At 39.4% G+C, this 16,717-nt stretch overlaps 1 protein-coding gene across 1 annotated transcript in view; it reads right to left on the bottom strand.

The window, feature by feature from the left end:
- The window catches only part of LOC138326783 (putative methyltransferase NSUN7), a 68,613-nt gene that overhangs the window by 12,023 nt on the left and 39,873 nt on the right, over nt 1-16,717 (bottom strand). Inside the window, exons 5-8 of the mRNA XM_069272786.1 lie at nt 15,975-16,258; nt 4,408-4,591; nt 3,819-4,023; nt 3,454-3,526 (exon numbers count right to left, since the gene is read on the bottom strand). Coding sequence (XP_069128887.1) covers nt 3,454-3,526; nt 3,819-4,023; nt 4,408-4,591; nt 15,975-16,258 — 746 coding nt within the window. The remainder of the gene's footprint in view (nt 1-3,453; nt 3,527-3,818; nt 4,024-4,407; nt 4,592-15,974; nt 16,259-16,717) is intronic.

Below are 16,717 nucleotides of genomic sequence, written 5' to 3'. Positions count from 1 at the left end.
TCAGTACTTGTGCTATATAACTATCATTATACCTAAAACGTCACACCAATCAGTACTTTGCTATATAACTATCATTATACCTAAAACATCACACCAATCAGTACTTGTGCTATATAACTATCATTATACCTAAAATGTCACACCAATCAGTACTTGTGCTATATAACTATCATTATACCTAAAACGTCACACCAATCAGTACTTAGGCTATATAACTATCATTATACCTAAAATGTCACACCAATCAGTACTTGAACTATATAACTATCATTATACCTAAAATGTCACACCAATCAGTACTTGTGCTATATAACTATCATTATACCTAAAATGTCACACCAATCAGTACTTGTGCTATATAACTATCATTATACCTAAAATGTCACACCAATCAGTACTTAATTGTGCTATATAACTATCATTATACCTAAAATGTCACACCAATCAGTACTTGTGCTATATAACTATCATTATACCTAAAACGTCACACCAATCAGTACTTGTACTATATAACTATCATTATACCTAAAATGTCACACCAATCAGTACTTGTGCTATATAACTATCATTATACCTAAAATGTCACACCAATCAGTACTTATGCTTTCAATTCAACTTGTTAAAAACGTAACAAATCAAAAAACTGACTGACCTTGAAAAACGTCCTTCTTTTCTTTGTTTCTCTGTCGCAGCTCTGATGCGCATGCATAATGACTATTATAAATCTCCTACCCATCTCCCCCTTCTGTATCACCGAAAAAACTTTTACACCTTAAGCTTACTTTACGATTACGTTTAACGTCAACTCCTAGCATGTATAAAGTAAATTAAAATGTTATTTTAATTATCATTTACCGCTATTTCTCAAAAAGTACTGAAGGGATCTTTCTCAAATTTCATATATAGGTTCCCCTAGGGCTCTAGTTGTGCATATTGCATTTTGGGACCGATCGGTGAACAAGATGGCCGACAGGCAGCCATCTTGGATTTTGACAGTTAAAGTTTGTTACCGCTATTACTCAAAAAGTACTGAAGGGATCTTTCTCAAATTTCATATATAGGTTCCCCTAGGGCTCTAGTTGTGCATATTGCATTTTGGGACCGATCGTTCAACAAGATGGCCGACAGGCGGCCACCTTTGATTTTGATAGTTAAAGTTTGTTACCACTATTTCTCAAAAAGTGCTGAAGGGATCTTTCTCAAATTTCATATACAGGTTCCCCTAGGACCCTAGTTGTGCATATTGCATTTTGGGACCGATCGGTGAACAAGATGGCCGACAGGTGGCCATCTTGGATTTTGATAGTTAAAGTTTGTTACCACTATTGCTCAAAGAGTACTGAAGGGATCTTTCTCAAATTTCGTATATAGGTTTTCCTAGGGCCCTAGTTCTGCATATTGCATTTTGGGACCGATCGGTCAACAAGATGGCCAACAGGCGGCCATCTTGGATTTTGATAGTTAAAGTTTGTTACCGCTATTTCTCAAAAAGTACTGAAGGTATCGTTCACAAATTTCATATGAAGGTTCCCCATGCAAGGACCTTAGTTGTGCATATTGTTATTTGTGACCGATTGGTAAACAAGATGGCCGATCGACGGCCATATTGGATTTCGATTGTTTAAGTTTGTTACCGCTATTTCTCAGAAAGTACTGAAGGGATCTCTCTCAAATTTTATGTGTAGGTTCCCCTTGTACCCTAGTTGTGCATAGTACCTTTTAGGACTGATGCATAATGCCTTTCGGGACTGATCGGTAAACAAGATAGCCAACCGGCCGCCATCTTAGATTTCATTGTTGAAGTTTGTTACCACTATTTCTTAGAAAGTACTATAGCGATCTGTCTCAAATTTTATATGTCGTGTGTTTGAAAAAGTTTGAAAAGCAGGGAAAAGATCCCTCTTTCCGTTGTCAGACATAGATCATTCTTTGGTGGGCGCCAAGATCCCTCTGGGATCTCTTGTCATTTTATACTCTCTTGATCCCAGTTTCTAAACCTTTCAAGATATTTCCAAAACCACAAAAAGCTTTCAAAATATTTCCTTGATCCCAGCCCATAAATTTTTCAAAAGACCTCCACAACCCCATCTGCTAAATCTCTCAATAGACTTACACAACTCTAGCCACTAAATCTTTCAATAGATTTCCACAACTCTAGCCAGCAAATCTCTTAATAGACTTTCACAACCCCTGCCCCTAAATCTCTCAAAAGACTTCTACCACCCTAGCCACTAAATCTCTCAATAGACTTCCACGACCCCAGCCAGCAAATCTCTCAACAGACTTCCACATACTTGCCAACTTTTTGAAATTCCCATGGGGGTAATTTCATGTGTTTAAACTTTCGACCTCAAGAAAGTCTACTTTGTAACCCCCTATGAAGAAATTAAAGGTTGATTTTTGCATAGTTTGACCTATTCTTTCTGATGGTATAGTCAGATTTTTGACATTTTGAATATTAAAGAATTTGGACATGCTAAAATGGCCTAAAAAGGGGGTCCAAAATCGGGAGTCTCCCTCCAAAATAGGGAGGGTTGGCAAGTATGCTTCCACAACTCTAGCCAGCAAATCTCTCAGCAGAATTCCACAACACTAGCCCCTAAATCTCTCAATAGATTTCCACAACTCTAGACCCTAAATTACTCAACAGACTTCCACAACACTAGCCCCTAAATCTCTCAATAGACTTCCACAACTCTAGACCCTAAATCACTCAACAGACTTCCACAACTCTAGCCACTAAATCTCTCAATATATTTTCATGAACCTAGCCACTAAATCTCCTAATAGACTTCCACAACCCCTGCCCCTAAATCTCTCAATAGACTTTCACAACTCTAGCCAGAACATCTCTCAATAGACTTCCACAACTCTAGCCACTAAATCTCTCAAAAGACTTCCACAACTCCAGCCCCTAAACCCATGTTTATCATTCGAGTCGACAACATTGCAGTACCGAAGAAGGATAAAATGTGCCATGTCCCTGTGTGAAGTGTATCAAAACTATGAACATCTCTGTAACAAGCAAGTGATGAAGGTGAAACGAAGATAAGAAACGTTTCATGAAAGTCAATGAATATTGATTTACCTTTAATCAGTATTTTAACTTGTATCAAGCCTAAAGGGTACATAAAACACTAGGCCAGGCCAGAACAATGCGGTCCCATCACCTTAGGGTGACTCTCCATTTTGAATCGAAGCGGGAGACAACCGTATCACACAGTCTAGACATTACATCCTTCTGCAGCTTTGGCGGACGATTTTTGCAACATTTTCTGAATCTATATTACTGTTTTTATTTTTCATCTGGATTACACTGATAAGATAATTGTTTCTAAATAAATATATAATAAATTGAAATGAAACAAATTGAATGCACTGTTTTGAAACAAATTTAACATGAATTGCCTCACACTTCATTCAATTTGTTTCAAGAGGAACTCAATTCATTACCCCATGAAATCAACCAAAGCAAGATTCAACCCTTTAATGGATGAACAGTATTTCTTTTCAAGACCTATGACAACTATGCAACAAAAATGTCTATCTAATTCAGGGGTTCAAACCTGGGACTCTTCAGAATCTAGATGGACAGTGATTGAGCGATTTCATCAGCTGCGACCGGCCCAGACAAGGATTTCCCTACAGTAAACTAGCTATATATATGTTTGCCTCTAAAGTCACTATCAGCCAAAACTAGGATTGTTGTATAAAGTTCTATTTGTGTAGAGACAGACGTTGACAAGCTCAACAAAAAAGATATAGGAGAGGGGAACCTGCTCCTGAATTAACTCATATTATCAGGACAAGTTTCCTACCTTTAAGGCCTAGTTTCTCCATATTCTTTTGGAATTGTAAAGATGATGTTCGGTTACCAAATGCCCACACATGTCCGGAGCTGGTCTGCATGAGACTGGACAGATGGGCAGTGGTCATCCCTGATCCCACGTTAACATGAATGACATCACTGTCCTCCCCTATAAGGTATTTTACAGAGTGGGGCGCTATACTACTAGACTTGTCCTGAAACACAAATATGTCAAGTTAGAATCATAATTCATCAATTTTTTAAGTAAAAATTACTTCATCTTGACAAATAAGGTAGTTACTGTGATCTCATTGCCAGACATTCAACAACACATAAGTGTCTGTACAGTTGTTCTTGGCCAGGAGAAAGTTCATAAGAGCCCAAATGGTACTTTAGTATAGTAAGCCATGGCAGTGTGAAATCTATATTTACAATGAAGGAAATTCAACTAATTATTAATGTGTAAGAATGCTTCTCTTGTGAAAAAGATCAAAACTTGGCTTTAGAATGAGTACATTTAGACAATTCCATTAACGTTGATTGCATTACGCCTGGTTTGTTGTATAATTAATCTGAGACCCAGGTGTAAACCTTGTTACCTGTAAAACGACCTTGCCAGCTTTAACAAGGTCGTGCTGGAGAAGGTACTCGCGTTTGTCTGGTGGAAACTGGAACACATCACCACACATGGAATCCACACAGAAAGTGTTTCCCTCTACACAGTCATCAGAACCCACCAACGTTAACCCATCCTCTTTAAACAGCTCCATTGCTTCTGATACACTGTCAACAGAAATAAATGTCATCAGAACCCACCAACGTCAACCCATCGTCTGTAAACAGCTCCATCGCTTCTGATACACTGTCAACAGAAAAAAATGTCATCAGAACCCACCAACGTCAACCCATCATCTTTAAACAGCTCCATTACTTCTGATACACTGTCAACAGAAATAAAAGTCATCAGAACCCACCAACGTCAACTCATCGTCTGTAAACAGCTCCATTACTTCTGATACACTGTCAACAGAAATAAAAGTCATCAGAACCCACCAACGTCAACTCATCGTCTGTAAACAGCTCCATTACTTCTGATACACTGTCAACAGAAATAAATGTCATCAGAACCCACCAACGTCAACCCATCGTCTGTAAACAGCTCCATCGCTTCTGATACACTGTCAACAGAAATAAAAGTCATCAGAACCCACCAACGTCAACTCATCGTCTGTAAACAGCTCCATTACTTCTAATACACTGTCAACAAAATAAAGTCATCAGAACCCACCAACGTCAACTCATCGTCTGTAAACAGCTCCATCTTCTGATACACTGTCAACGAAATAAAGTCATCAGAACCCACCAACGTCAACTCATCGTCTGTAAACAGCTCCATCGCTTCTGATACACTGTCAACAGAAATAAAAGTCATCAGAACCCACCAACGTCAACTCATCGTCTGTAAACAGCTCCATTACTTCTAATACACTGTCAACAGAAATAAATGTCATAAGAACCCACCAACGTCAACCCATCGTCTGTAAACAGCTCCATCGCTTCTGATACACTGTCAACAGAAATAAAGTCATCAGAACCCACCAACGTCAACTCATCGTCTTTAAACAGCTCCATTACTTCTGATACACTGTCAACAGAAATAAAGTCATCAGAACCCACCAACGTCAACTCATCGTCTTTAAACAGCTCCATTACTTCTGATACACTGTCAACAGAAATAAAGTCATCAGAACCCACCAACGTCAACTCATCGTCTTTAAACAGCTCCATCGCTTCTGATACACTGTCAACAGAAATAAAAAAGTCATCAGAACCCACCAACGTCAACCATCGTCTGTAAACAGCTCCATCACTTCTGATACACTGTCAACAGAAATAAAAGTCATCAGAACCCACCAACGTCAATTCATCGTCTTTAAAACAGCTCCATCGCTTCGGATACACTGTCAACAGAAATAAATGTCATCAGAACCCACTAACGTCAACTCATCGTCTTTAAACAGCTCCATTACTTCTGATACACTGTCAACAGAAATAAAAGTCATCAGAACCCACAAACGTCAACTCATCGTCTTTAAACAGCTCCATCACTTCTGATACACTGTCAACAGAAATAAAGTCATCAGAACCCACCAACGTCAACTCATCGTCTGTAAACAGCTCCATCACTTCTAATACACTGTCAACAGAAATAAAGTCATCAGAACCCACCAACGTCAAGCCATCCTCTTTAAACAGCTCCATTACTTCTGATACACTGTCAACAGAAATAAATGTCACCAGAACCCACCAACGTCAACCCATCCTCTTTAAACAGCTCCATTACTGCTGATACACTGTCAACAGAAATAAAAGTCATCAGAACCCACCAACGTCAACTCATCGTCTGTAAACAGCTCCATTACTTCTGATACACTGTCAACAGAAATAAAATGTCATCAGAACCCACCAACGTCAACTCATCGTCTTAAACAGCTCCATCGCTTCTGATACACTGTCAACAGAAATAAATGTCATCAGAACCCACCAACGTCAACTCATCGTCTTTAAACAGCTCCATTACTTCTGATACACTGTCAACAGAAATAAAGTCATCAGAACCCACCAACGTCAACTCATCGTCTTTAAACAGCTCCATTACTTCTGATACACTGTCAACAGAAATAAAGTCATCAGAACCCACCAACGTCAACTCATCGTCTTTAAACAGCTCCATTACTTCTGATACACTGTCAACAGAAATAAAGTCATCAGAACCCACCAACGTCAACTCATCGTCTTTAAACAGCTCCATCGCTTCTGATACACTGTCAACAGAAATAAAAGTCATCAGAACCCACCAACGTCAACCCATCGTCTTTAAAACAGCTCCATTACTTCTGATACACTGTCAACAGAAATAAAGTCATCAGAACCCACCAACGTCAACTCATCGTCTTTAAACAGCTCCATCGTTTCTGATACACTGTCAACAGAAATAAAGTCATCAGAACCCACCAACGTCAACTCATCGTCTTTAAACAGCTCCATCGCTTCTGATACACTGTCAACAGAAATAAAAGTCATCAGAACCCACCAACGTCAACCCATCGTCTGTAAACAGCTCCATCACTTCTGATACACTGTCAACAGAAATAAAAGTCATCAGAACCCACCAACGTCAACTCATCGTCTTAAAACAGCTCATCGTCTTAAAACAGCTCCATCGCTTCGGATACACTGTCAACAGAAATAAATGTCATCAGAACCCACTAACGTCAACTCATCGTCTTTAAACAGCTCCATTACTTCTGATACACTGTCAACAGAAATAAAGTCATCAGAACCCACCAACGTCAACCCATCCTCTTTAAACAGCTCCATCACTTCTGATACACTGTCAACAGAAATAGTCATCAGAACCCACCAACGTCAACTCATCGTCTGTAAACAGCTCCATCACTTCTAATACACTGTCAACAGAAATAAAGTCATCAGAACCCACCAACGTCAAGCCATCCTCTTTAAACAGCTCCATTACTTCTGATACACTGTCAACAGAAATAAATGTCACCAGAACCCACCAACGTCAACCCATCCTCTTTAAACAGCTCCATTACTGCTGATACACTGTCAACAGAAATAAAGTCATCAGAACCCACCAACGTCAACTCATCGTCTGTAAACAGCTCCATCACTTCTGATACACTGTCAACAGAAATAAAGTCATCAGAACCCACCAACGTCAACTCATCGTCTTTAAACAGCTCCATCGCTTCTGATACACTGTCAACAGAAATAAAGTCATCAGAACCCACCAACGTCAACCCATCGTCTTTAAACAGCTCCATCACTTCTGATACACTGTCAACAGAAATAAAAGTCATCAGAACCCACCAACGTCAAGCCATCCTCTTTAAACAGCTCCATTACTTCTGATACACTGTCAACAGAAATAAATGTCACCAGAACCCACCAACGTCAACCCATCCTCTTTAAACAGCTCCATTACTGCTGATACACTGTCAACAGAAATAAAGTCATCAGAACCCACCAACGTCAACCCATCGTCTGTAAACAGCTCCATCACTTCTGATACACTGTCAACAGAAATAAAGTCATCAGAACCCACCAACGTCAACTCATCGTCTTTAAACAGCTCCATCGCTTCTGATACACTGTCAACAGAAATAAAGTCATCAGAACCCACCAACGTCAACTCATCGTCTTTAAACAGCTCCATTACTTCTGATACACTGTCAACAGAAATAAATGTCATCAGAACCCACCAACGTCAACTCATCGTCTTTAAACAGCTCCATTACTTCTGATACACTGTCAACAGAAATAAAAGTCATCAGAACCCACCAACGTCAACTCATCGTCTTTAAACAGCTCCATCACTTCTGATATTCCAGGGGTTACTAACTCTGTCATTATATCCACCCTTGGATTATGGCAAAGCAAAACTGAAGGTGTTTGTCCAAGATAAGGCAGATAGTTTGGTCATTTAATATACATCAATAGAATTCAATAATGATACATGTATGGCTTTGAAAGTGGGCGTCACTCTCTGCAATCTTCAAAGGAAGACCTCTGAATGGTCAGTTGTCCTGAAATGCCTACAGCTTGGCTATGACATATTCCAGGGGTGGATATAAAACACTACATGATGTCATAATATTACAACAGAATATAGTTAAGCTGGATAGATTCTAATATCAATATTTATAACAGTATTCTGGAAACTTTTTAAAGTAGATAGCAGTAGATAAATAGCAGTGTGACACTACTACCCTAAATACATTGTAAAACATCTAATCTATCTGGAAATAAGCTGGTAATATCACTTATCTATGTGGGATAATTGGAAAGTCAGCCAGAACTGTTTATTATTGTATAGATAACTCCCCCTAATTCTACATGAAGACAATGGATGTTCACCTGGTAATTCTTATATAACACCTGTAAATATCAGTCAGGTACTGGTAGTTAAACACCAGTATTAGCCTAGATCTTACCACGGTAATAAAACCAAATCAAAATACCATTGACTGTAATAAATATCTAGTTGGATTTCTATCTGGCTTATGCACTGTGACTTCAATAAACAGCAGTTTATTGGATTTTAATCTACAAAGTGTAATTTACTACTGGGCCCAGTATCTAGCTTTATCAGGGAGCTCACTGGTCAAAAGTCCTGTCAGCTTCTAAAACAAGGAATATAACACATTACAAAAACCAAATTTTGACATGACCGCAAATAATTATATGGACCAGAGATGAATGTGATCAGATCTTTAGACAGTAGCGTTTACTAACATCCAATATCACATTATAAGTAAACAGATCCGTGTGCCAAGTCAAACTGAGAACACGTTACGTTCCCGATCGGCTGGTCGGTGAAACACACTAGCCTTCTACTGATGCTTCTCAGCCAGAATCAATAAGAAAGCATGTTATCTCTCCACCTCATAATTAAACACTTCATTATTTATTTACTGCCCTGTGGTGAGGAGATGTGGGGATGACCTAAGGTATAATGGTCAGACAACAGGCCATAAAGTCCCGAGCCAGGGCTACTGATCAAATACAATGGTCAGCAAGGCACCAATCTGATCCGATGATATCCAAACTCTGAGACAGATGTAACAGGAGAGGAGAAAATGTAGCTATCCCGCTACACAGACTTTCCACCCTAATGACATTTGACCTTGGTGATATCAAATATATCACTTGGACATTCTAATCCAAAGCCTTGACCAACACTGCAGCCTATGTCATATTGATACTCTAAGAATGATAATTTCAGCATTAAATTGAGCTAATCACAAATGATTTTTGCAGATTTGTTCCACTACAAACTGTTTGATATGTGCATCTGTCCCGAAAGCTTATATGGAGACAGTGCTCCAATTTGATTTAACAGTAATACAGAGCAGTAATGGTTTGACTTTATCAGCTATTGATATACAAGGTAAACACTTGTCAGTGTATAAATCTGCTGCTCTCAACAATCTAACTCTGTAACCAAGCCACCAAATCTGTTGTCAAGATTATCTGTTTGTTTTATACTCCAAACAACAGTTATCGTTCCAAAGCCAAGTGCTTTCCCAATATTTATGGCCATACATTTCTTTGCTTTCCACTTGTTGACACAGCCATTTGACAGTTACTCACAATTTGTTGCTACAGAATTACCAGGTATTTACAGCCCGTAGATTGATATGTATCGTACATATACAGCCATTGTAATATTGGTCTTATATACAGTTTTGAAAGCTCTTAATGACATGATTCTTTGAAATTATGGCACTGTGAAATATTGCCGAGTTGTCTATAAACTAAGATTTGGTCTGCATGTCTGGGGTCCATCACCACCATGACCTGTTGGTGCCGATCAACCAATGTTTATGGTTGTGATGACTTCCTACACTGTGTGAACAATAACAGATGGAATCACGTGACACCATTGTTTCTCTCCAAAGAGCTTACGCTAAGCCTTCTAAATTGACATGGGTTTTATCAGAGCTTACATCTGTTGGGATATTACTGTGCTAATAGTGCACTCATCGACCATATCAAAGGAGAGGCAGGAAGGTACCCAGTACCTCAACACTACATTTAATAAACCACTCATCGACCATATCAAAGGAAAGACAGGAAGGTAACCAGTACCTCAACACTACATTTAATAAAACACTCATCAACCATATCAAAGGAAAGGCAGGAAGGTACCCAGTACCTCAACACTACATTTAATAAACCACTCATCAACCATATCAAAGGAAAGGCAGGAAGGTACCCAGTACCTCAACACTACATTTAATAAAACACTCATCGACCATATCAAAGGAAAGGCAGGAAGGTAACCAGTACCTCAACACTACATTTAATAAAACACTCATCGACCATATCAAAGGAAAGGCAGGAAGGTACCCAGTACCTCAACACTACATTTAATAAAACACTCATCAACCACATCAAAGGAAAGGCAGGAAGGTAACCAGTAGGGCTGCCGCGGTTCACCGGTATATTGGGGTATTGCAATACACCACCAAAAAATATTGTACCGCGATACAGTTTACCTGTACCGGTTTTTTTACGATATATTTTCTTAGTATCATAATTTCATTAATTTGATATAATCAAAACGTCCTGTCATTAAAACAAAACCAGCAAGTTGTATTTGTTTTCCTTTCCGATAATATGAAGCCATACTGTGGGTATCCTTTGCGTTTTCATTCGATTCAGATGTCGGTCAAATGTTTGTAAACTAACGTGTATAATGTTCAAATGATTCAAACATTTGCATGACGTTGAATATAAACAATATGACATTAGGCTAGTTTCTGAAATATTATCAAGCTGATTCGCTCCATCAATCAACAATACCGGAATATCTAATTCTCTAAACACATTTAAGGCCCGGTGAATACATGGCTGCAGGGATTTTGCCAGCTTTTTCAGGCTTCATCGTCCGCCGCCATTTTCGATTTCCTACACGTGACAAAACAACACTGCAAGCCGGTCAGCCCTTTGAAGTTTAATCACGATCGTAAGCTTATTTTGCCAGGACAATTGTACGTAAATTTGTTCATCATTTAGGTTCAAAAGTGTAAATATTTGCAGACACTATCATGTTTAGTTATTGCATTATTAGGTTAAGATCGTCTGTAACAGTTAGCCTAGCGTTTTCACAAACAGACTCGTATTTTTTTAAAACAAGAACACATTTGAACATTTTTGTTACTCAACAACATGGTTCAAATCGATGTAAAACTACATAACATAGCACTGTATGTTTGTATAATGTAATGGGTGTTTTTACTATGGAATATATACAAAATAGACAACACATATGTTAAGGTCAAAATATTGCAATACATATCACAATACAGTTGTTGTGTATCGCAATATATCGTGGTACGCTTCTGCTGTATCGCGGCAGCCCTAGTAAATATACCCAGTACCTCAACACTACATTTAATAAACCACTCATCGACCATATCAAAGGAAAGGCAGGAAGGTAACCAGTACCTCAACACTACATTTAATAAACCACTCATCGACCATATCAAAGGAAAGGCAGGAAGGTACCCAGTACCTCAACACTACATTTAATAAACCACTCATCGACCATATCAAAGGAAAGGCAGGAAGGTAACCAGTACCTCAACACTACATTCAATAAACCACTCATCGACCATATAAAAGGAAAGACAGGAAGGTAACCAGTACCTCAACACTACATTTAATAAACCACTCATCGACCATATCAAAGGAAAGGCAGGAAGGTACCCAGTACCTCAACACTACATTTAATAAACCACTCATCAACCATATCAAAGGAAAGGCAGGAAGGTACCCAGTACCTCAACACTACATTTAATAAACCACTCATCGACCATATCAAAGGAAAGACAGGAAGGTAACCAGTACCTCAACACTACATTTAATAAACCACTCATCGACCATATCAAAGGAAAGGCAGGAAGGTACCCAGTACCTCAACACTACATTTAATAAACCACTCATCAACCATATCAAAGGAAAGGCAGGAAGGTAACCAGTACCTCAACACTACATTTAATAAACCACTCATCGACCACATAAAAGGAAAGGCAGGAAGGTACCCAGTACCTCAACACTACATTCAATAAACCACTCATCGACCATATCAAAGAAAAGGCAGGAAGGTAACCAGTACCTCAACACTACATTTAATAAACCACTCATCGACCACATAAAAGGAAAGGCAGGAAGGTACCCAGTACCTCAACACTACATTCAATAAACCACTCATCGACACTCAGTGACCACATCAAAGGAAAGGCAGGAAGGTACCCAGTACCTCAACACTACATTTAATAAACCACTCATCGACCATATCAAAGGAAAGGCAGGAAGGTACCCAGTACCTCAACACTACATTTAATAAACCACTCATCGACCACATAAAAGGAAAGGCAGGAAGGTAACCAGTACCTCAACACTACATTTAATAAAACACTCATCGACCATATCAAAGGAAAGGCAGGAAGGTACCCAGTACCTCAACACTACATTTAATAAACCACTCATCGACCATATCAAAGGAAAGGCAGGGAGGTACCCAGTACCTCAACACTACATTTAATAAAACACTCATCGACCATATCAAAGGAAAGGCAGGAAGGTACCCAGTACCTCAACACTACATTAAATAAACCACTCATCAACCATATCAAAGGAAAGGCAGGAAGGTACCCAGTACCTCAACACTACATTTAATAAAACACTCATCGACCACATCAAAGGAAAGGCAGGAAGGTAACCAGTACCTCAACACTACATTTAATAAACCACTCATCAACCATATCAAAGGAAAGGCAGGAAGGTACCCAGTACCTCAACACTACATTTAATAAACCACTCATCAACCACATCAAAGGAAAGGCAGGAAGGTAACCCAGTGCCTCAACACTACATTTAATAAACCACTCATCAACCATATCAAAGGAAAGGCAGGAAGGTAACCAGTACCTCAACACTACATTTAATAAACCACTCATCGACCATATCAAAGGAAAGGCAGGAAGGTACCCAGTACCTCAACACTACATTTAATAAAACACTCATCGACCATATCAAAGGAAAGGCAGGAAGGTAACCAGTACCTCAACACTACATTTAATAAAACACTCATCGACCATATCAAAGGAAAGGCAGGAAGGTACCCAGTACCTCAACACTACATTTAATAAAACACTCATCAACCACATCAAAGGAAAGGCAGGAAGGTACCCAGTACCTCAACACTACATTTAATAAAACACTCATCGACCATATCAAAGGAAAGGCAGGAAGGTACCCAGTACCTCAACACTACATTTAATAAACCACTCATCGACCATATCAAAGGAAAGGCAGGAAGGTACCCAGTACCTCAACACTACATTTAATAAACCACTCATCGACCATATCAAAGGAAAGGCAGGAAGGTACCCAGTACCTCAACACTACATTTAATAAACCACTCATCGACCATATCAAAGGAAAGGCAGGAAGGTACCCAGTACCTCAACACTACATTTAATAAACCACTCATCGACCATATCAAAGGAAAGGCAGGAAGGTACCCAGTACCTCAACACTACATTTAATAAACCACTCATCGACCATATCAAAGGAAAGGCAGGAAGGTAACCAGTACCTCAACACTACATTTAATAAACCACTCATCGACCATATCAAAGGAAAGGCAGGAAGGTACCCAGTACCTCAACACTACATTTAATAAACCACTCATCAACCATATCAAAGGAAAGGCAGGAAGGTACCCAGTACCTCAACACTACATTTAATAAAACACTCATCGACCACATAAAAGGAAAGGCAGGAAGGTAACCAGTACCTCAACACTACATTTAATAAAACACTCATCAACCATATCAAAGGAGAGGCAGGAAGGTACCCAGTACCTCAACACTACATTCAATAAACCACTCATCGACCATATCAAAGGAAAGGCAGGAAGGTACCCAGTACCTCAACACTACATTTAATAAACCACTCATCGACCATATCAAAGGAAAGGCAGGAAGGTACCCAGTACCTCAACACTACATTTAATAAACCACTCATCGACCATATCAAAGGAAAGACAGGAAGGTACCCAGTACCTCAACACTACATTTAATAAACCACTCATCGACCATATCAAAGGAAAGGCAGGAAGGTACCCAGTACCTCAACACTACATTCAATAAACCACTCATCGACCATATCAAAGGAAAGGCAGGAAGGTACCCAGTACCTCAACACTACATTTAATAAACCACTCATCGACCATATCAAAGGAAAGGCAGGAAGGTACCCAGTACCTCAACACTACATTTAATAAACCACTCATCGACCATATCAAAGGAAAGGCAGGAAGGTACCAGTACCCAGTACCTCAACACTACATTCAATAAACCACTCATCGACCATATCAAAGAAAAGGCAGGAAGGTACCCAGTACCTCAACACTACATTCAATAAACCACTCATCGACCATAATCAAAGGAAAGGCAGGAAGGTACCCAGTACCTAAACACTACATTCAATAAACCACTCATCAACCATATCAAAGGAGAGGCAGGAAGGTACCCAGTACCTCAACACTACATTTAATAAACCACTCATCGACCATATCAAAGGAAAGGCAGGAAGGTAACCAGTGCCTCAACACTACATTTAATAAAACACTCATCGACCATATCAAAGGAAAGGCAGGAAGGTACCCAGTACCTCAACACTACATTTAATAAACCACTCAACGACCATATCGAAGGAAAGGCAGGAAGGTAACCAGTGCCTCAACACTACATTTAATAAAACACTCATCAACCATATCAAAGGAAAGGCAGGAAGGTAACCAGTGCCTCAACACTACATTTAATAAAACACTCATCGACCATATCAAAGGAAAGGCAGGAAGGTAACCAGCACTACCTCAACACTACATTTTATAAAACACTCAGTGACCACATCAAAGGAAAGGCAGGAAGGTAACCAGCACTACCTCAACACTACATTTTATAAAACACTCAGTGACCACATCAAAGGAAAGGCAGGAAGGTACCCAGTACCTCAATACTACATTTAATAAAACAATGTGTAGCGGGATTGGACTGGGTTGATCATCGGTGACCAGGTAGCTCAGTCGGTAGAGCACTTGGCTAGTGTTCAGAGGGTCCTGGGTTCAAATCCCGGTATGGCCGCTTCATTTTCTCCTCTCCTGTTACAGAATTGATGCCCAACTAAAGAACCCATGGTGGTGGTGTTTGGAAGGGTCTCGTATGTCTTCAAGGGCGAAGACTTCAAGAAAGGAGGGAGGAGTGCAGCAGGATTGGACTGGGTTGATCATCGGTGACCAGGTTAGCTCAGTTGGTTTGAGCACTTGGCTAGTGTTCAGAGGGTCCTTGATCGCTGATTTACCTGAGTTTACTGAAGCATCACTGATATCCGAGTTTATTACTGATTTACCCGAGTTCACTTTACATCACTGATTTACCTGAGTTAACTGTAACATCACTGATTTACTTGAGTTTACTATAACATCACTGATTTACCTGAGTTTATTACTTATTTACCTGAGTTTACTGTAACATCACTAATTTACCTGAGTTTATTACTGATTTACCTGAGTTTAGTCTGGTTCACCCACAGATACATCGGCATCTGTGAGCGGATTTCCTCCTTGGACCTGACTAGGTCTGGTAGTAAATGTTCTATAGACGGTGCTGACGCCTTGATCCGATGTCGGGCGAAGCAGGCGTTGAGTTTGGTCTTACATTCTGATATAGCATCCTCCACCTGTTGAGCCACGGCGTCCAGCTCCTCCCCCGGGGTGGGGCTTCGTTGCTGGAACTTCCGCCCTTGGTAATCACACAAAACCACCATGACAAGACCCATATCTTCCACATGCTGCAAAATTAACGATTCCATTTGATTACAAAGCCTACACAAAAAGGTTTGATATCAATAGATAAGATCTGTAATAGTATGAACAGCTGAAGCATGACTGTATCACCAGATGAAGACTCCTGATGTCAATAGCACCTAGGGACACCACCAGTCTAATTCTCAATCACATAATGGAACTGTATCTAGGTCATTAAACAATTCTTTTTCACACAGATTGATATTTTTACAATCATGTGGTTTACTAAATCCACAATTGTTGTTTTTTAGGAAGTGTTTATTTGTACATTATACTTGTAAATATCAGTTACCTTGACAGTATGTTTTGGCATGGTACATTTTCATGTTGCCTATTGCAGACAATTGTTTTTGTCTTACTAACACATAAATAATATAAAACTACCTTTATATAATTGTCATTTTAACTCCTAGAAACAAGGTTATCATACCAGTAGATAAACA

The sequence above is a fragment of the Argopecten irradians genome, chromosome 7 (assembly GCF_041381155.1).
Source record: "Argopecten irradians isolate NY chromosome 7, Ai_NY, whole genome shotgun sequence".
Taxonomy (NCBI): domain Eukaryota; kingdom Metazoa; phylum Mollusca; class Bivalvia; order Pectinida; family Pectinidae; genus Argopecten; species Argopecten irradians.
Note: the sequence above shows the minus strand (reverse complement) of the source record. Positions and strands in the feature narration are given on the sequence as shown.